Here is a 19,712-nt window from a genome sequence, read left to right on the forward strand (position 1 = left end):
TAAAAACTATTCAGGATGAGAGTCTGAAATGAGAACATGGGCTGTTGAAATGCATGGCAAGGAAAAACCTGGGAGAAAGATGTGACAGAGGACTTTACCGCCTGAACAGGAGGCTAAAAGTCATAAATTAGGTGGTTAACAAAAGGTACTGGAAGTGTGCTGCAGTAACTTGTGCTCAGAGGAAGGCAGGATTTGGCTGTATCATAGAGAGAAGCGTCCTTATCCTGTGTGCCAGATACATCTTGGCTTCCTTGCTCAAACACTTAATACAGGCCTCAGCCTATTGGGGATGATGTGCATATACAGACAGAGTATATGCCATCATACGTGAGTTCTCCACTTAGAATACGTAGAATATGAGATGCTGTGGAGATGGCCCCTTTGGATGTGGAGTCGTTTCATGGCAGTGGAGGCTTGTTCCTGAGTCTTGGGGAGATCTTTAACACCTGGATTGCAGGAAAACAGTGAAGTGGCAAAAATTCAACCGTATGTACAGAATGAGCTTAAATATTTCTTAAAGAAAAGATTGGTTGATTCTGAACATCTCTTGGGAAGCAAACTGAGGAAAAACAATGATGGAGTGCCTGATCTGTAGACCTGGGAATTATTTCTCTTTATCCAGAAAATTCAGGTCCAATTTGCTCTGTTATTTGACATGTTATTAAGAAATTGAGGGATAAATCTATGCTTTTGACATATATCAAACATATATAAGCATGATATCCCATCTGGCTCTCTGCTGTTAAATTAGAGAATTTCTTAGAAGAAAAAAGTCAACCTAACATGAACCCATAGTCCAACAAGCACTCACATCCAAGTAATTGGATCAACTATCCTGTAATCCAGTAATGTTATCCAGGCTGTTTTTCAATTTACAGAAGAGAGATAAATAAAATATAACCCACTTCCCCCCCTCCCCAAAATAGGCCATGTCAGAACACTGCCTAGAGGACAATTTGTTTCAAAGCAAAGGAACAGGTTTTGGAAGACATCACACAAGTGCACATGATGAATTGGTAAGAGCAGACCAGCTACAATGTGATTTGATTCATTTTGGTTGTATAGTCCTGAAAACCCACACCAAGATGATTTTTGAACTCTAGAGGTGCTTCAGTCTGTACTGTTATAGTTGTTTTTGTGGTCCCTGATGGTCTTTAGTCTGTTGGCTTCTTCCTCTCAAACAAATGGAGCATTACAGATATTCCAAATGCATTTCTTCATGTATTGCTAGGTCAGTTTGATGCAGTGGATGAGGTCTGAGCATGCATTAACTTTCAGATCTTGAGGAGATTTCTGTGATCTTTCAAACTGCTACTGAAACTTACCACTAAAATGTCTCATATTTATTTGTGAAGTTGCAGGTTTACACCAATACATCACTCAACTTCTTTTTTTGTTTTTGATCGATGTGGAAAAATCTAAAATGTCATAAAACATTGTGTGACTATAGGACATCAGGATAAAACAGCAGGTAAGAAAGTATTTTAACCATCAGGAAAACTCTGATATGTTTTTTGTTTGAGATATAGACCTATATAAATAAAAATTGCATAAGATTTAACTGGACCTCGCTAATTAATAACTCTATATGTCTTACATTCACAATTCAAATTTTAAAGGCTGACAGCTGTAGTTTATCTTGTTGCATATCTTTAAATGCAGAGTTGAACAGATTTCAAGGTGACTGTCACAAAGCATAGCTTGATCCAAAGTCTCTAATTTTAGCAATGTTTCTGACAATTACAGTGCCTCATCTGCAGCAAGAACTAACCTCTAATGGGGTATGCGTATAGAGAGAGAGCTGGCCCATGGGTTGGAGGCAGGTGCTACTGTGGCACCTTTTCTCCATGAGAACAGAGCAGGATGATGGAAGGCTGCTGTCAACAACATTCTTCTGCTAAGGTTTGTCTTCTCATGATTATCTGACTCTTATTAGGGTAGTTATTGTAATCTTCAACTACAGTAAAACCAAAGTTTTGACCTCCAAGTCTCAGATACCTTATTTCTGCCTACCTTCTGAATTAATTCAGATTCTGGGTTCTAGGTACCATTTGTAAAAGGGGCAAAAAACTCTGACAGTGTGGCATAGATAGGAGATAGGTTTCTATTTTAACCAGGGAATCTTAATCTCAGAAAGGTGTAGTAATATGTGAAGATGTGGTAAAGACCATCTTCATCCACTGTACATCAACCAGACTAAAATGTGTTAATCTTCTTATATTCCTTGGAATCTAACAGTTTATACAAGTTCAGTAGTGTGAGAACTATGGGAGCTGCTTCTTGTAAAATGAAGCAGAACCTCTTAAATTACCTGTGAAACTTCTCTTTAAAAAAGTTAGGTTGAAAATTGTCATTCTTCCTTTTGAATAATACATATAATTCTCTCATCATTTGATAGTGAAATGTATTTTGATTTTTAAATCTGTTAATACAACCAAAGTGAAATAGGTCTTGTTATCATCTTTTGGTTGCAATGAAAATGAGAATTTCAATCTAAAAATGAAAACAAGATTTCCAATTAGTAGCAAGTAACAGTCTCCTTTACTGATTACTTTAAAATAAAGACAAGGTATTTCAACTATTCACAAATATTTCTGACATATCACAAAGTAATGTAAGAGAAAAAAGATCATGATCATATTTGAAGCAAAATAGTTTAAAACTTAATGTTCACAAATGCCTTGGGTTTTTTCCTTTTCAAAATGTTTGCTGGTACAGTTTTGCAGGAGACTCTCTGTTGGGTCATGTACATTTCTGCTATACACACTGTGCTTTGTCCTAGGGGAGAAATGGGAAAAGTATTTTCAAAGTGGTACTTCATCAGAAACATCTAATATGACATCTAATGGTTTTGCAATTTTATCTCTGTGGACTTTGTGTAAGACTTTACATGTATTTTTTAATGATGGTTTTATAACATGATATGCAGCTGACATTTATTTTACACTGTATTTAAATATTCAAAAGATCTGAGACCTATTTTTCTATATATACATTTTGAAGCTTTAAGGCTGCACCACTAACAACATTTTACCACTCTTATAATTTTCTTAAATGTTACAATTTCTTCGTCAAATTTAGAATTGTTAGCAGTGATTATGATTATGCCAATTTAAAAAATCTCAAACCAAACAGAAGAATTCCCTGGGAAACTGCACACCATATGCATGATACATAACTAAAAAATTAATCCAAAGTTTTGATAAATACTTATTTCCAACTAGAGCTAATAGTTGTTCTAGTTCTAAAGGATAAAATGTTTATTATATACAGAAGATTGGATGGAATATGGACATTTGGCAAAGATCACTCAAGGCATTTCACGGTCTGAATTGTTGGTACAGTGCTAATGCAGCTGCCCTTTTTGCTTATGTGTGGGCTTGTGCCACCTGTGGGAAAGGAACATTCCTGGTGGCGTCAACAGGCTCCACCTTACAAGATCCAAGTTCATCTTCTCCTGGCTGCTCAGTCTTCAACTGAACCAGGAGATTCTTGCAGGACTGAGAGCCTTGCATCTGAGCTAGATGCAACTTGTACACCATTATCAGATGCCAGTTTATATCAGGTGAGTGTTTGGTCTTTCGCCTTCAGGACATTACAAGATGAAAAACTGCACGAGTGTTTTTCAATGAGCACCATTAACTGACTTTGGTAACTTGGCATGACCAGCGGTATTGAAGAATATGCTGAACTCCTGTCTTGTACAATAAGAAACTAAGCTGCCAAATACCTTGGAACTAGAGTCTGTAAATATTAAAACATAAATATGTTAACCATACACATATACACAAAACACAGCAGTAGCAATATTACAGGATGCAATGCCTACTCTATATAACTGGTTTTTGTTAATACAGATGCAACAGCAAAATAAATGCTATCTGATATAAAGCAAACCCTTCTTCAAAGGTCAGTGGCAGTAAGCCAAAGTTCAGGTCCAGGCTTTCACTGATCCAGTGTGACTCAAGCTACATCAATCCCACTGTCTGTTAAATCTAATCAATGGAAGAGCAGCACTATGGGAAGACAATGACTGTCAGTTAACACTTAAACTTTGAGCTGGAGCTTTCTTTTGCCACCATTTGTAATTAATTCTCCCTTTTTCATGAGTGCTTGTTCTGTGAACACTCACCAGACTTAATAGGGGATAAAGTTATTACATAGAAACTATGATTTAAGGGTAAGGATTAATAGAAAGAACCAGCCTGAGACTGGATATCCTGAATCCTGGGAGGTGCTCTCCACGTATTTAAGTGAAGTTTCCATGAGATTGCACTTGGAAGACCACTAAGAAGTTGTTGCTCTCCCACTTTGTTGTGGGAAGAAGTTGTTGTTCTTCATGCAGTTCTGTTTCAAAGCTTGGTAGGAATTCCATAAGAAGGGCTAGAGGAGATGACCGTGCTGGTCCATTATCTTTGCTAATGCTCTTCAGAGCAGCGTCCTCTCCTCAAGATCACATCATCTAGCCCAATATCCCCAGTTCTTCCTTTCCCTTTTTCTCCTTTGAAAATAACCTAGGAAGAGAAATAGAACACTTTGAGGGGGGCGGGGGGAAGTAAATTGAAAGAAGCATTGGTTTAGAGAGCCTCAACAATAAGGAAGCAAAAGCCTAAGAAAGCTCAGGCAATCATAACTGACTCACAAAAGCCTATTTATTCTGCTTAGAATTATGGCTGCATTTTCCTACTTTTGATCCACTTCCTTCTTCTCTTTGGCAGGATCTTTGTGAAGAACCTGCAGTTCAGGACAGAGTTGCTCCATTTGGACCATCTGCTGAGGTGAGATGAACTTCCACAGAAGAGAATCCTGAGGGCTTTCCACATATCATCTCAGCACTGTTTTCACTGTCCCTCATGGAAACATGTAAAATCCTCTGTGTTCTCAAAAATGCTGCCTAAAAGAGGAGCTTTCCATTGCTAAAGCACATTGCATCTACCTTAGCTGTGGGAACTAGAAACACCCATCTTTTATTTAACCAATTCTGGGTCCTGCAGTCTCATGATGATCTACAGAAGCACTGGTTCCTTGTGAAATAGTGGCAGAACTTTGGGCATGGATTTACACAGATCATCAGCAGTCCAGATTTAGCCTGAGCAGAAGAAATTCAACACATAGAAAGCCTAACTAAAACTACTGGAGCATAGATTAAATATTCAGAATGGCCATCTGACTTTAAGAAACACTTCCCATAAATCAGTACTGTTCACCTGTGCTCCTTCTGTATATTCTGAAGCCTGAATTGTTTAATATAGTCAGTGTGTCTGACCAGGGCTTGGAAATTACTTGATGCTTACAACAAAAGGTCATAACAGTCTCCTGTTATCACTGAGCTGGAAAGAGTTAATACTGCCAGAAATGTGAAACTTAGCAAGAAAAAAAGGTAAGAATATGGCAAATATATTGTTCAGCTGTTACAAATGTCCACACTCTCAGTCTGACACTCATTTACAGCTAACAAACTCAGGTGTCTTTGTTACTGTTGCTGAGGTAAAGTTTTCAGAAAATTATCTGTAGTAATTACAGCCTTAATATTAATTTTAGGACTATATACTGTGTGTGTCTTGTAGTCTGCTCCTACCATGAACATTATGATGTGTGAACTTTTCACACCACCCAATATCTAAGTCAGAATAAAACAGGCCCTGAAGCACCCAAGCCAGTTCTTCAGATCTGAAATAGAAACTACCTTCAAAGGTAAGCAGAGGTTGAAGAATAACACTGAGCTTTTGATATCAGTTTATCCCCAAATGTTTCTAAGATTTCCAGGTATTAAAAGATTCTCCACGGCACTTCAGACATCTTCTTTTCATTGCACATTTTGTGTTATGGGCACAGTTAGGTCATCATTTACCTCCTTGGCCAGATCAGCTGCAGGTATGCTGAAGAGCATAAAACCACATGTGACTGCACATGTAATCTCCCTGCATTACCAAAACCAACTTATTTTGAATATCTTTCCCCTGGTTTAGCCAGTTACCACTAATCCACAGAGGATGATGCTTCCTTTTTCATGGCACTGCATTAATCAAAGCATTTTTCACGAGGAATCTTGATACAGGCTTTTTTAAAGTCTGTGTACAGTACGGCTCTGTCCATTAGGATGCTCTTTCCCATATGGTGATCTCCTTAAAATGGGCTGTACAAGGTAGCTCAGGAAAACACAAAATAGCCTGTACTATGAGCCTATTGCTGTAGGTGGGATTTCTTTTTTTTTTTTGCATAAAACTAATTGAAAAATATGCACACTGACTCTCATATCCTTAATGTGATTCCATTGGCAGGGATCAAAGTAGTAAAACACAGACTGAAATTGGACACAGAAGACAAACAAACCAGTGCTACACCATTTAAGTGTCTTCGACTTCTCATGCAAAAAACCAAAAGGCAGCACAAGCATCAGTACTTACACTCTTGATGCCTAGTCCTCGTAAAGTTATGTGTGTCTGTCTCCAGCCATGGCCACCATTTCTTCCCCAAACAGCTGGTCCATGAGCACCATTTTTCCTTACAAAGACTTGGAGGGCACCAGAATGCAGTCCAGGTACCTTATGCCTGAACGACAGGCACAAGTCTCTGGCCTGAGCCATGTGATCCAAGGGGAGGATAAGATGTGCTGCTCTTCCTTCTTTGCCTTTGTGATCAGAGATGGTAAGATACTGTCCCCCTGCAGTGGAAAAAAGAGTTAGTCGGTTTTTTGGGGATTTTGTGTGGGGTTTTCTTTTAATGCTACTAGCTTGCAGAACCGAATGTACAGGAATTATTAAAACATTAAAAAAAAAAAATAAAAAAGGGCTCCACAAGGTCCAGTGAGTGTTAAATAAGGCATATAGAACCAAGATTGCTGCATCTGCCTCCTGCAGGGTAAGATTTACAGTGCTGCTCTTCTCTTTACATTAGTACCTGGCTAGGTGTTGCCCACCTAATTTCCTTTTGACAAGGCAAATAATACCTCTCTTGAAAACTAAAATTTCATGTATTCCTTAATTTCTGACAACCCCTTGGTGACTGCATGATTTTAAACCCACAGTGACATTAAAGCCACCGTATGAATTTATGAACCTTTCAAGCTGCAGTGTTTTGCTCTCGAATAGATGAAGGAAAAGGCCAGAATAAATGCTATCATATAACTGAGCTATGATTCTGTCCCTTTCCTTTTGTTTGGGAGCTGTGTTAACAGGTTAAGTCTCAAAGCATATCCATTTGCAACCATGGATAGCGTTTTTTATTTAACCATAATATAAATTCTTGATCTGGATTAGATACAGAAAACTAGAAGAAGTAATGATTTCAACATGGCTGTTAACCCTGAATTCTACTCTAACAGTAGGAAGTTGTCAGTGAACAAACATCATAATTCAAAACCCTATCATTATCTCTGATCATGTATGAAGTAAAGGTGCCTTCCAGAAAACACTTGGAACATGAGAAGCTGAGGATCTCAGATATGGCAACATCCATTAAATATAAAAAAAAGGCACCCTTCACAGCGGCACTCAGAACTGCACTAAATGAGACTTCACATCTTGGAGGAAACCCAGACCAGCATTTGTTCTTTGCACTTTTCATTAAAACTTTTGCAAGGTGGATGAAAACTTCAAAATCTGAAATTACTAAATGGAGGAAGGTTCACTTTTAAAAAATAACAATAAAAAAAAATTCTTATCTTACAGTGAACCTAAGAATCCTTTTTTTTATGACATCAGATTTTAGATTTTTTTTTAATCAAAAATCCAAGTTTAATGAACTTAATCAAAAAATCCAAGTGTTTTAATGAACTTAGAGTAAAGGTGGCATTTAGGTTCCTTAGTCAAAACTGTTGATGTAAAAATATTGGGAGTTTGTAATATTGTTGACATACACAGTCTTCACTCAATTATAGGATAAAAAATATTTTCTATTTAAATTGTCTCCCTGCTACTATTCAACCTGAGCGGTGCTTTTTAAAAGCTTCTCTTTGAAAGTCGCAATGATTTCCCTCAAAAGCTGTGAGGTTTAATGACAATTAAACCAGGGCTTGTCACACACTTAAAAAGGAAAGCCAACCTTGTCTCCAATTCACTACTTCTACATAGGTTTTCAAGTACTTTGGTCTCAATGAGATTTAACAAAGCAAAGTACTATGCTGCTGTCTGGGCCCCTAGATCAGTATCTGTTAAAGCCTTTCCGTGGGTATTCTTTCAGATTTTCTTTTTAGTATTGTTTTTGCATCAAGGTCACTAACTGCTAAAATAAGCATAATAGAGTTTAAGTAACTGTACCTGTTTGTTGAAGATACAATTTTATGACTATAAAAGCACTGACTTGACTCATTAACTGCATTGGTTTCAGATAGTTACTGTGACTGAATCCAATCAATAGGAAACAGATTTAGGTAAGCACAAAGCCAACGTAGCTGTAGGCAAGCCCCTGCAGGAAAAGGTCCACTCAAATCAGCATTTTCTGCATGCAAGATAAGCTTATAAGGCTTCAGCACAGCACCTTTCAAAATGCAGATTCTGATAAACCAATAAATAGCAGACTTTGAAAGGTGAAAGCAAACACTCAGGAACAAGCTGTGAAAATAAATCCTTGCAACAAGGTATTCCAGACAGGAGGGAGTGGGTGGGTGACTTCAAGGGACTAGTTTTAACAGGTTATGTCAACAGCAGCAGAACATACACAGGAAACAAAAAGCTGAGCTTGTCCCTGACTGCTGGAGAGCAACACAAGAGAAAAGTCTGACAAAAAAAGCCAGTTAAAAATCATAGTTTTGGAACTTAATATGTATTAACAGCAATTTTTGAGTACAGATAATGACTATGCTTTGAATGACTGATTTAGAAAGAAAGCACTTTCAAAGCCATTGTTTTTAAAAAAAGGTATGAATTATGAGTGATCATTTTTTAAATGCCAGTCTGCAAGCAGGAGACAGCTACGTGTTTTCTTGTCTACAGGAGGAAGGCGCTCTGCTCTCCGAGTCACTCACAAGACATTATAAGTGTCGAAAGGAGCACCCAAAATACTAGAGCATGCCTGTGTGTGGGGAGGGGGCCTGCCCAGCAAGTGAAGACAACACTTCCACTTAGCGAGCTAAACAGCCTGGAAAAGGTGCCAGGTCACCTGCTGCAGTGACAAATGACTGTCTCATCAATGGCAGCATAAGGACAGACATCTGTGACAAGGTGGTGCATAAGGAAAATGGCTCTCAGTGCCCTCACCCTCCCTCATCTTAACCTATAACATTTTACCATCTGAGAGCGTGGTTCCTTCCTCAGTCTGCCATCCCCTCACATAATGTGAGCATTGTACACTTCAAAGGCTGCTCTTCTGGGTATGAAGTAATCCCATCATTACGGGGAGCCAGGGATGTGTGTCTAATCCCCGGCACCGAGGGGCAAGCACTGCTGGGGGAAGGGTACGCAGGCAAGGACAGCCAACCTCTCAGTGCCATACAGTAAAGCCAAACAGGGGACAGAATACACGCAGCTTCCAGCAGTGTAGATGTGCACTTCTCCTGGGACAGCAGAGGTGTGTGAGGGGAAGGTTGTTGCTTCAGCTGACCAGCAGTGCTGATGCCAGTTCTCCTACTCTGCAAACCGCTAGTACACACTCCTCTGTAATGTTCTTTGTAAGGTCACTTTTTACCATCTCAAACAATCCCATCTTTGGAAGCCTCTGCATATGAGCATTTAACTTCTCTGCATTCCAGTTACTTTTTTCTACATATAGATTGCTGCAGCTTGGAGTAAAATTCAATAAAATCAAACTAAGAGGTTAATCTAGAACATTATATTTGGCAACAGAACAAAGACTATTTCTAGCACTTTCTATAATTTTGCTAGTGATAGAGAAATAATTATGTTAACATGGTAGTTTGAAAAATAAGCTTTGTTTCACCACAAATAAAAGTTGTTCTCTAGTTCATGTTTTTGTTCTTTCATATTCTTTTAAGAAAGATAGACTTTTGCTGAATACCTTTACTACTCCTTCAGAGACATTCCTATTTTAAAGATAACAGCTATGATAAAAGCGCAAGTTTTAAATTGCTGTTTCATGCTGGGAATCCTCAATTTTGATTTTTATACACAGAAGGGGTGTGAAATATATCCTGGAACTAAAGGGAACAGAAGTTGTGTAATTTGTTCTAATGCAGGAACCGTCATCAACCTCAAGCCTGGGTGGTTCTGCAACTGCAGGATCATACACAGTGATCATACACAGAAAACTTACCTGACCCATCTCTCACTGGTTCCCAGTGCAAGTCATCATCTTTGTCCTTGATCCATCCACACAGTCCACTATCAAAATTACAGCTGTGTACCAGCACACCTGGCAGAACAGAGCAGGAGGTCACAAAAAAAAAAGTGTTTGGATTGTTTTGGTTTTTAATTTCCCATATGGCTGACACTAGCAAGTAAATATGAAAATTAAATGTAGAAGAAGGAGCCCCAGAAAAAGAATCTGAAAAAATACCAAAACAACAAAAAGGACACTTTTATTATTAACACTTCATACTACTTTTGTGCTAAATCTGTTAGGAAATAAAACTTATAAAGCTTCACATAGGCAGTGGTTTGGGGTTTTTTTCTTTTTACAACACATAGCTAAAACAAGCAGCTTAAGATGTAGGAGTCATGTAAAAATGTATCAACCCCCAAGAAATCAGAAAATCCTAAACCCTAGGCCCTGAATAGGAGACATGGTCTTTACCTGGGTCATCATTTGCTTCAAATTCATCGGCAGTAATCCCTCTTTCAATTTCAAGTATTTCTAACAGATTATTGCTCACTCCAGGCTGGCGTGGAACTGTGAGAAAAATGAACAAGATAAGGAAGTAGGTCACTAACTTTAACAAAAACCAGCAGAGCAGCTCTGGGCATTGTGCTTTTCTTCAAGATTTCAATATACTTAATTATATTAGACATGAAGACTCATAAGCTTTATGCCTATGTGATTTATGGTTTATGTCATAACATTTATCTGAGCACTGTAAGAGGTGATTCCACGTCTCCTAAAGGCTCTTTGAATGAAAGCTCCTTTTTAACCAGGGGGAAAGCTTTAACCTTGAAGCACACTATTGCTCGCCAAATGTATTTTTAGAGATAGTGGTTTCTCAATAAAATAAAGCCACATTAAAGCTCTTGCTCAACTCTTCCACAGACAATTATAGGAGAACCTCAACAGGAGGCAGCAGTACTTGGAAAAGGCACTTAACCTTTGAAATACAGCTGAAGGTACATCCATCTATTCGCAAAGAAGTAGATCTCCCTAAACAATTATCAGGATTGTACTGAAAGTTGAGAAGGAGGATCTCTAGTGGAAGCTGGAATTCAACTGTAATTATACTTTTTGCTTTCCAGCACAGTCTGTCCTTCAGCTGTTGTTTCCAGCTGCAAAGAGAAGGAACAGCTCTTGGTGATTAACAGCCCGGAGGTTATTAGACATTCAGCATCCAGGACAACCTGAAATTTAAGAGGTTTTTGTGGGAATGATGGCTGCCAAAGTCAGGTGGCTGCAAAGACTCCCACATAGTTCTGAAGATGCTGTGCCAGTCTGTGTAAGTCTCCACAAATAACACACAGTTGTCTTGCCTGATGGACAGTTGTCAGCTAAACAGACTGCACTGAATAGAGCTGTCTTGGAAAATTCCTCTTTTAGAGGCAGGTCTAGTGCATAATTCATAACAGTAGTAATGTGTTTCAGACATGTCCTTAGATGTTATAGGCACCTCTGACACCTAAGGTATTTGTAAGGGCCTTATCTATTCAAAACTTGACACATTTTCCATTTGCAGTGCTAAAATAGCTATCTTAATGTCCCAATAGACTTCTGAGGCAAGGGAGAACAAGAAAAATTGAGACAACTGAAATAAAGTACTGTTGTTTTCAGAAAATCAAATCAAAAGGTAAGAAGGAACTTCTTTTGCACTAGGACAACATGTGCTAGTACTGCTGCACAAGTTCCTCTAAATTCAGAAGACAGAAAAGCAAAAGATTTTTGAAATCAGGACAAAATAAGCAAACACTAATGTATTTTAAAAGTACTATTCTAGGCTAAAGATCTTGAATTGAAACTTTTTAAGGTTGACTTGGGTAGTAGAGGACTGTTAATTTTTAAAAGATATCTTGTTTTTAATAGTATTTTTGCTGCTTTTATTCATCTGGGATTTTTTGCTTATGTTATTAAAAATTTTGAGATTTAACATGAAAGAAACCTTACAAATGTGCACAGTCCACACCACCTAGGCCAATAATTGCCCTGCAGTACATTGACACACAAATACTGTATTCAATTATATAAAGAAAAAAAATATCCATTACCTCAGGCAGCAAAGAATCAAACAGGAATGCTCCAAACCCATCGTTCACCCTTAATCTCTCCCAGCAGTACACTGCTGTCTTTCCTTGGAGCTCTGTCTAATATGAAGGTGGGACAGTTGAACAAGCACATCCTACAGTGGCAGTCACACCTGCACCAAGGTGCTGATGGTGACACAGGCTGTCCTGACACATTTCAGCAAGCACACTCTTACATTGTTACAGTCGTGGACAGCCATGAGCAGTAGTTTCTGGAGTAGACACCTGTATGAACTGTCTGTGAGTACCCAGACCACCGCCACTGTGGCACACACATCAGCTGTCAGCACCATTTAAATCCAGCTGCAGTGGGTTTTCTCAGGAATGTTAAAAACTGGTAATTGCATTTTTTGGACTTAATGCAGCCAGCCAGCTGGGACAGCAAATTTTGTGGGAGTGTGCAGTTACAAAGTCTGCTAAACTAACAGCACCCTGTCAGTCACTTACTGTCATTTCTGGCAGGGCAGAACTGTGACTGAAACTTTACCTTAGACAAGCCCTCACAGGGGAGTTTCACCTCGCATTACAACCACACTGCAGGCTGCTGCTCCCTATGAAATGCAGCAGTCCCCACACATGGGACACATCTATGCTGCACCCAGGGACTACCACCTTGTCTTCCTCATCTCAGGCTGCACTGAGGGCAAAAGATACTATTTATTTTCTATACTGTGAAGAACAAGTTGGCAATTCGTTTCAAAGCTGCGGAGCACAGCATCAGTAGATACAGTAGCTGCTAGGCTGGAACAGACACATTGAAGTGTCTTTACATCTGCTGCATCCACATGACACGGGGATGGAAAGAGGCCAGCCCACGCGAGCAGACAGAAAAGCAAGCTGTCCTCTCCCTGGGCTGCAGGATGACTATAGACTTCAAAGAACCTCACAGACATGACTCACAATCCCCCATGCACTCACCAGCAATGGGATGCTCTTCTTATCTAGGGAAACACAGAACAACACGCTGAACCTCCATATCTTCCTGTTCTTCCCCTGCACCTTATGGTTTTTCTGAGGGATCAAAGGCTCAGGTCACAGGCTCACAGACAGGTAGTTATAGGGTTCTAAACGAGCACTGTGGCAAAGAGTATCGAGGAAACCCACTGCCATGCTTTAAGATTTGTAGGATACTCAGGGGGTCACAGTTTCAGGGTATGTGCTTGCCCTGTGCACTCTCTTCCCAGTCTATGGGAAGTCTATTTCCATAAACCAAGTCTATAGTCTTGGTTTATGGAAAATACTGCAAGAAATATTATGAATTTATTTTGCAAACTACTACAGTTTACGATTTCTAATGCACTGCTATTTTATACAAACCTGAGTTACATCTGTGCACACATACAAGCATTCTCCTAATAAAAGTTGATATATTTGCCTATGATTAAAGCTCTAAAAAAATATTCCTTCAAAAATTTCCCTTAAGTCGTTTCCAAACACTGTTTTTATGAACTTCTAGAAGAATGTGTTGCAGTGCATTAAACCAGTCACTTCAGTCATCAGACCTAATTAGAGGAATGTGCACTCAATTTGAAACAAGAGTTACCATAAGAGATCCAGGACGCTAAATATGATCCAGGTGTAGACTTCTTTTTGCTACAACAACTAATATGTTGAGTGGCGATCGTGGGAGAAAGTATTTGGCACAATTATTTTCTGCAAGCTTTCCAAGCCCTTTCTGTGTACTTTTATAGAGCGTATCAGTGTGCTTTTCACTTAACTTCAATGGTTTGATAAAGCTTGTTAAATATAAACTTGGCTTCTTTTTCTCTTGGAGAATTTTATAAGCTGAGCAAGCCAATACATCAACACTACCATATTCTCAAAGTTCATGAGCTAAGTTCTTCACAGATGCATGAATCTGGGGGAAAATATTAAATAACTGCATAAGAATTATTTCTTTCCAGCTTTTCAAACCTTTGGGAAAACAGTAGGGCTTTTTTTTTCTATGTACTTGCTAATTGCTGAGTTTGGGAGTATAAAAAATTGCATGTACATATATCAGCTTGTTCATAATAAACAGAATAATTGCTGTTTTGGTGTTACAAAACAAAAAACAGAATGCAACTTCATGTTATTAGTAATTGTTATTACTATTAATTATGCAGTTCTCTGGCTTACAACAAACACTGGTTTTGCACTGGAAGTACACAGTAATCATGATCAAGCTTCCCAGATAAAAACAAAAAAGGACAAGGAATTTTTTGACTGAATTGTTACGACTGAAAGTGTTAAATCCCGCTTCCAAAAAATCCCCACAAGTAATGAGGTCTCGCACAGAACCAGTAGAAAACAGCTAAAAGTAAGGGTAGTCCAGAGGTCAGTTAGACTGAGAAAACAAGAATAAATCCAGTTTTCCTCCAGGGAAGATTTTGATATATGCTGAGCTAAAAGGAAGAGGCAACAGAGAGGTAGACTTCACCCTTTTGTCTGGACACCCACAGTGTCCAAGATATGTTTCCTACAACTCTGTTAAATCAAATTCTGCAGTAAGATTTATCTCAGGAAGGGCTTTCATGGACTGTCCCACCCTCTGCAGCACCATTTGCATACAAGGGGAGAGACGCTACCACTCTAAAGTCCAATCTTGCATTTCTCAGGCAATTAAGAGGCTCATTAACTTTGACCACAGTCAAGCATCTTACTATGTATCTTTCCAGATTTTCTGCAAAGTAACCTGCCTGTTTTTCTATGAACATCCGTTCAGGAGGTGCAGAATGCCAACTGAGTTTCAGGGAAACACAGCTAAAACAAGTAGTCTACAGAAGCTTGTATATCAGATCCAGGGATAAAAGTAGCTGGAAGACTGATTGAGGGTGTGATTTCTAAGACTCCTAGATTTTATGACTGAACTCCAGGGTATGAACAGGAACAAAGTGCCTATCTTAAATGCTTAAATATTAAAACATTTTAAAAGGTGCCAGAACAGTGAAGACAAATGAAATGCTACTCTAATGATATAAAGGAATAACAAACCCCCCATTCTTTTCTTTTAGCATTTCCCTTTTATCAACAGCTTCAAGGATCAAACAACTGCATTTACTGCACTAAGGACTTTTCAGTCACTGAAAGGAGGAACAGAAAGAATCAAGTTTTAATCTTTAAATTTTTTAATAGCTGTTATGAGAAAAGTTTCCTAATTCCAATCTTTCCAGCTCCACTAAGGGCTAAGAAGGAAAATTGCTGAACTGTCTCTTAATACAGATAAGGGGTTTTGTTCTTGTTCTGCTGATATCTAGGATTATGCTTTAAGTTTATGCTTTCAATGGTTATCACTCAGATCCCACTGGTAGCAGAAATTCATAGTCCTATTGAGAAGTTTGTCCTATTTGTTAGAGACTTATCCATCTGAGTAACTAGAAAAGATTCCTCTGTACTTCACTGTAGTTTGTATCAGTCCCGAAATAGTTAAATATTAAGCCATCACTGCATTCCTCCCTCATTGCCATTCCTCCCATATCCATATCAGGAGAAGATTATCCTTGGTGCCAGATTCCACTGTCTGCATCAGACTAAGTGGTTCAAAGGCCAAGTGTAGGAATTCTGTTTTAAAAAATACTAATTTTTTGTTCTCTAAAAAAGCAGGTCCCCAAAGTCACTGCAGGCATTCTTAGAAAAGGGGTAAAGCATCTAAAGAAAGGCAACAACCCAATACCTTTCACAAATTGCAAAGGCATTTAAATAACATTATCAGGATTTTTATAATTTATGCTCTTTGTCACCACCGAACAGACCAATTTCACTGGTCCTCAGCTGATTTCAAGCTGAGCAATGCATTCAAGAGAGCTCTGAAGTGAAAGCCTAGGACAAATTTACTCACTGTGTGGGACAGCAGGTCAAATAACAACACAGGGAGGAAACAGGCAGCAACGAGTCACCAAGGGTCAGCCCAGGAAAAGATTAACTAATGAAAAATTGGAATTTGAGAGATACAGAAAAAAAAGTACCCTTGCCCTGGCATGCTTCCTCTCCTCATGTGGACCAATCCTAGACCACCACGATTTGCAGGATTTAGTCTGGTACACTGGGACATCTATCACTGTACAGCAGCCAATGACCCCTTTGCCACAGATTGCCTAACAGAAGTACCACCTATTTACTGTCATGCTGCTTTATCAAAGTCTGGCTAATGCTTCAGAGGCCTGGGGGAAAAACAGAAGGAAAATGTCCATGCATCACAAGATAACCTAGTTGAAAACACAACTTTAAATACTGAGGTCTTCAGCAGATGCTACTGGCTGGAAGACCAGAACTGCCAGTGGTTGCTGGGTACAGCGCTCTCTGTGCTGGGCTCTGCCCACCCCTGTGTGATAAAACACCACCTTTTGTGACTGTTTGGGATACCACAGCCCTTGGTGCCACAGCAGGAAGCAGCCATCTAAGATGAAATGGTAATTCTTCTGAAGACTTTCCAAAACTGAATAGTAAAATCCTACTTTGTTATCTGAGTGGATCTAATATCAATTTTCTCCTCTGTTTTCCAAGACAGTAAGAGTTACAAGACTACTGAGATGTTGCTTGCATTCTCCAGTGGGAAACAAGTAAAGGTAGTAAGAGCAAGGCTTTTTCTTCTCTTTTCAGGGAGGCATATGGGAACCACAATGTGAATTCATTTTTGAGAACTAGCTTCTTTGCTGCCATGACTGGAGAAGCAGATGATGTGTGGAAATGAACTCAAAGAAGCTCAGCATAAGCCAAACGAAATTAGCTCATATCCACAACCCAGGAACGCTGCAAAGATGTCTGATGTAGGTGAGACTAAAACAGAAACAGCTTTAAAGAAGCTGAAGGAAGTAGCTCAAAACTCCCCTTCCTTGAGGAAATACAGAGGCAAGTGAAAAATCCACAAATGTTTTTGGAGGTGGGGAGGATTTGGCACATCCATATAGCAGATAAGAAGCAAGTCAAAGGTTAGCTAAATGTTACTAGTTATTCCAGTTAGAAACCATAATGTTGAGACAATACAGAATTTCAAACACCCTGTTTGGCTGCAAGGAACACTTTTTGAGAGGCACTGGCTTACACTGGGTGGGAGCTCTGCCATCCTGAGCTTGCAGTGCCTCACACTGAGCAGCTGCCTCACACTGAGCAGTAGGTTTCAAATCCTTAACAAATGCTTTCGTGCACTCCCTACATAAATGCCTCTGGGTAGAGAGAAGGCAGGAGGGGACACCAGTGACCACTACCTAGATGATACTTTCGAGGTGTCCAGAAGATAAAAGAGAGAAAAAAGAGCAAAAAGGAGAGTGGAAAGGAGAGAAAAAGATCAAAGAGAGAGGATAAAAAAAGACATCAGCTTTGTTAATGATTACACTACTAGCATCATCTAGAGCACAAGTGGAGTATGTTTGCAGTCACACAGTTATGTCACACACATATGTATATCAAGTATATCTCTGGCAAAGGATAGAAAAAAAAGATATGGGATTAAAGACAGACATCTGTTGACTTATCTGAGGAGCTATCTGTCCCTGTATTATATACTGGGGCCAGTAAGAGCTGCTGGTGCTTGACCCATTGCAATCCTAGTGTTGTGCACTTAAGCCTTTGAAGCTATGTATGTATATCACAAACCTCAAAGGGTGGCAGCTGACCTAAACAAATAGTTGATAAACTCTGCAAAGATCCTGTGTTTGTTATATGTACCACAATGTAAGCTTGCAGTCAGATCAAACCCAACGTAAAATGCTTTTACTTTCCTGCTTTCCAAATCCCTGCATCTGAAGCATATCTCTTGAAAGCATTAGCTTCAAAATCTAGCCTCTAGGGACAATATGAAAAAACTAATTGTAAATAATAAGCTTTAAACAGAGGATTGTTATGACTTCATGAAAACAGCTGACAACTATCCCTCTGCTTTAGAATTCCAGAGAACACTTGCAACACAAGACACCTGAGAAGACAATGCTAGAATCTAGAGTCATTTCCACAAAACTCTTTAACTATTGGTTCACATTACACAAAGTTTTGGGAGTCTTTACTATATTTCCTTTTAGAATGTCACATAAGCATGTTTTAATATTTTTAACTGAATATAGATTGTTTAAAAATAATCTTGAAAAAGTCAAAAACAGACTCTACTAAGTAGTACCAGGATTTGTCTTCTAAATTTTAAGCCAGCTTCTGTCTCCATTTTAAATTTATCTAACTGTCCGTAACAGATAAAATGTCACAGGGAAAACTTTTTTACAAGGAACAAAATATTTCACTATGTAATGACCTACAGCAGCAAAGCCCAAGGAGATACCACACAGATGCCAAAGTAACTGGAAAAAAACTCCCAAATTGCTTGTGCACCTGCTCCGAGACAGCGAACTTCTCCTCCTACAACATTGCTTCAGCAGCTTTATTGTACAACAAGCTGAAGGAGAAGGTCTGATCCAACACACCCTCCCCATCTCTAAAATTAGCAGCAGAACTAGAGATGAAATCAGGTGTTGAGTATTTCTTGGCACATATGCATAGCTCTGTAAGTGCCAGTAATGTCTGCTGTGGTATGCACTAAAGCTGGCATGTTAGTGCTGTACATTTGAGAGAAGCTCTTAAAATGACATGTTCATGCTATGAGAATCTTTACTATCTTCAGCTTTTCATGTATCCCTTCTCATACACGCAGTCCACAAAACCACCCTGTTATTTTTATGTAATCTTCCCACTGCTTAGTCATGAACATCTGAGACTATTTGAATTCATACAATATAGGTCACATAAAAGTCTTTAGGCAATCAGACATGGTCCCATTTCTTACCATTCTTAAAGCTATGGAAATATGCTGAGTGACCCTCAACTCCCTGAATTTGAATCCATTGACTATTTATGAGTTATGTTGCATTTCAATACTTTTCAATGTCTTTCATTTCCCTAAAACTTTCACCTGAAAGCGTAATTTAGTACTTATATAGGACAATATACTCAATGATTTCAGAAAGAAAAAAAAAGAAATTTTTAGATTAATTGATTCAGAACTTACTTCCCACATTTTTTGTTAGGTAATAAAATCAACTCTTTGTGCAGCTTTACTACATGACCATTTCATGTCTTTGTTCTCATTAGTATAGTGTTCCAAACAAACCAAACAGTATAGTGCATGCTTTCACTTCACTGCATCTACAGGTCTGATAAATGAAAGGATATGTAAAATCACTTACTGAACACATCTCCTCGGGGTTTCTGAGGATCCGGTTGGATCCTGTTGTCATCTATAATTCCTTGTGAAGGTGTAGTTTCAATGGGAACTTGTGAAGGTTCTTCAGTTATTATAAGAGGAGGTCTTTGTGGTGGTAGTGTAGGTTGAGGTGGTGGTGGAGGCCTCGTTACTGGTGTCGTTACTGGCCTTGTTGTCACTGGTACATATCTAGTGGTTGGTCTTGTTGTCACTGG

The 19,712-nt window shown here is 38.9% G+C and overlaps 1 protein-coding gene across 6 annotated transcripts in view; it reads right to left on the reverse strand.

Moving 5' to 3' along the window:
• Positions 1-952: 952 nt before the first annotated feature.
• The window catches only part of NPNT (nephronectin), a 51,485-nt gene continuing 32,725 nt past the window's right edge, over positions 953-19,712 (reverse strand). For 4 of the 6 annotated variants that reach the window (XM_027677091.1, XM_027677094.1, XM_027677095.1 and 1 more), the window contains 5 exons: positions 19,481-19,712; positions 10,690-10,785; positions 10,210-10,308; positions 6,408-6,664; positions 2,519-4,514 (listed from right to left, as the gene is read on the reverse strand). The exon at positions 19,481-19,712 is cut by the window's right edge and continues 221 nt beyond it. In XM_027677091.1, the coding sequence (XP_027532892.1) occupies positions 4,419-4,514; positions 6,408-6,664; positions 10,210-10,308; positions 10,690-10,785; positions 19,481-19,712 (780 nt within the window). In that variant the 3' untranslated portion in view covers positions 2,519-4,418. Of the gene's footprint in view, positions 2,494-2,518; positions 4,515-6,407; positions 6,665-10,209; positions 10,309-10,689; positions 10,786-19,480 lie in introns of those variants that run through there. The other 2 variants (XM_027677093.1, XM_027677092.1) reach the window with 2 other exon arrangements.

Source organism: Neopelma chrysocephalum, unplaced genomic scaffold (genome assembly GCF_003984885.1).
Source record: "Neopelma chrysocephalum unplaced genomic scaffold, ASM398488v2 Primary Assembly neopelma1_42b, whole genome shotgun sequence".
Classification (NCBI taxonomy): Eukaryota; Metazoa; Chordata; class Aves; order Passeriformes; family Pipridae; genus Neopelma; species Neopelma chrysocephalum.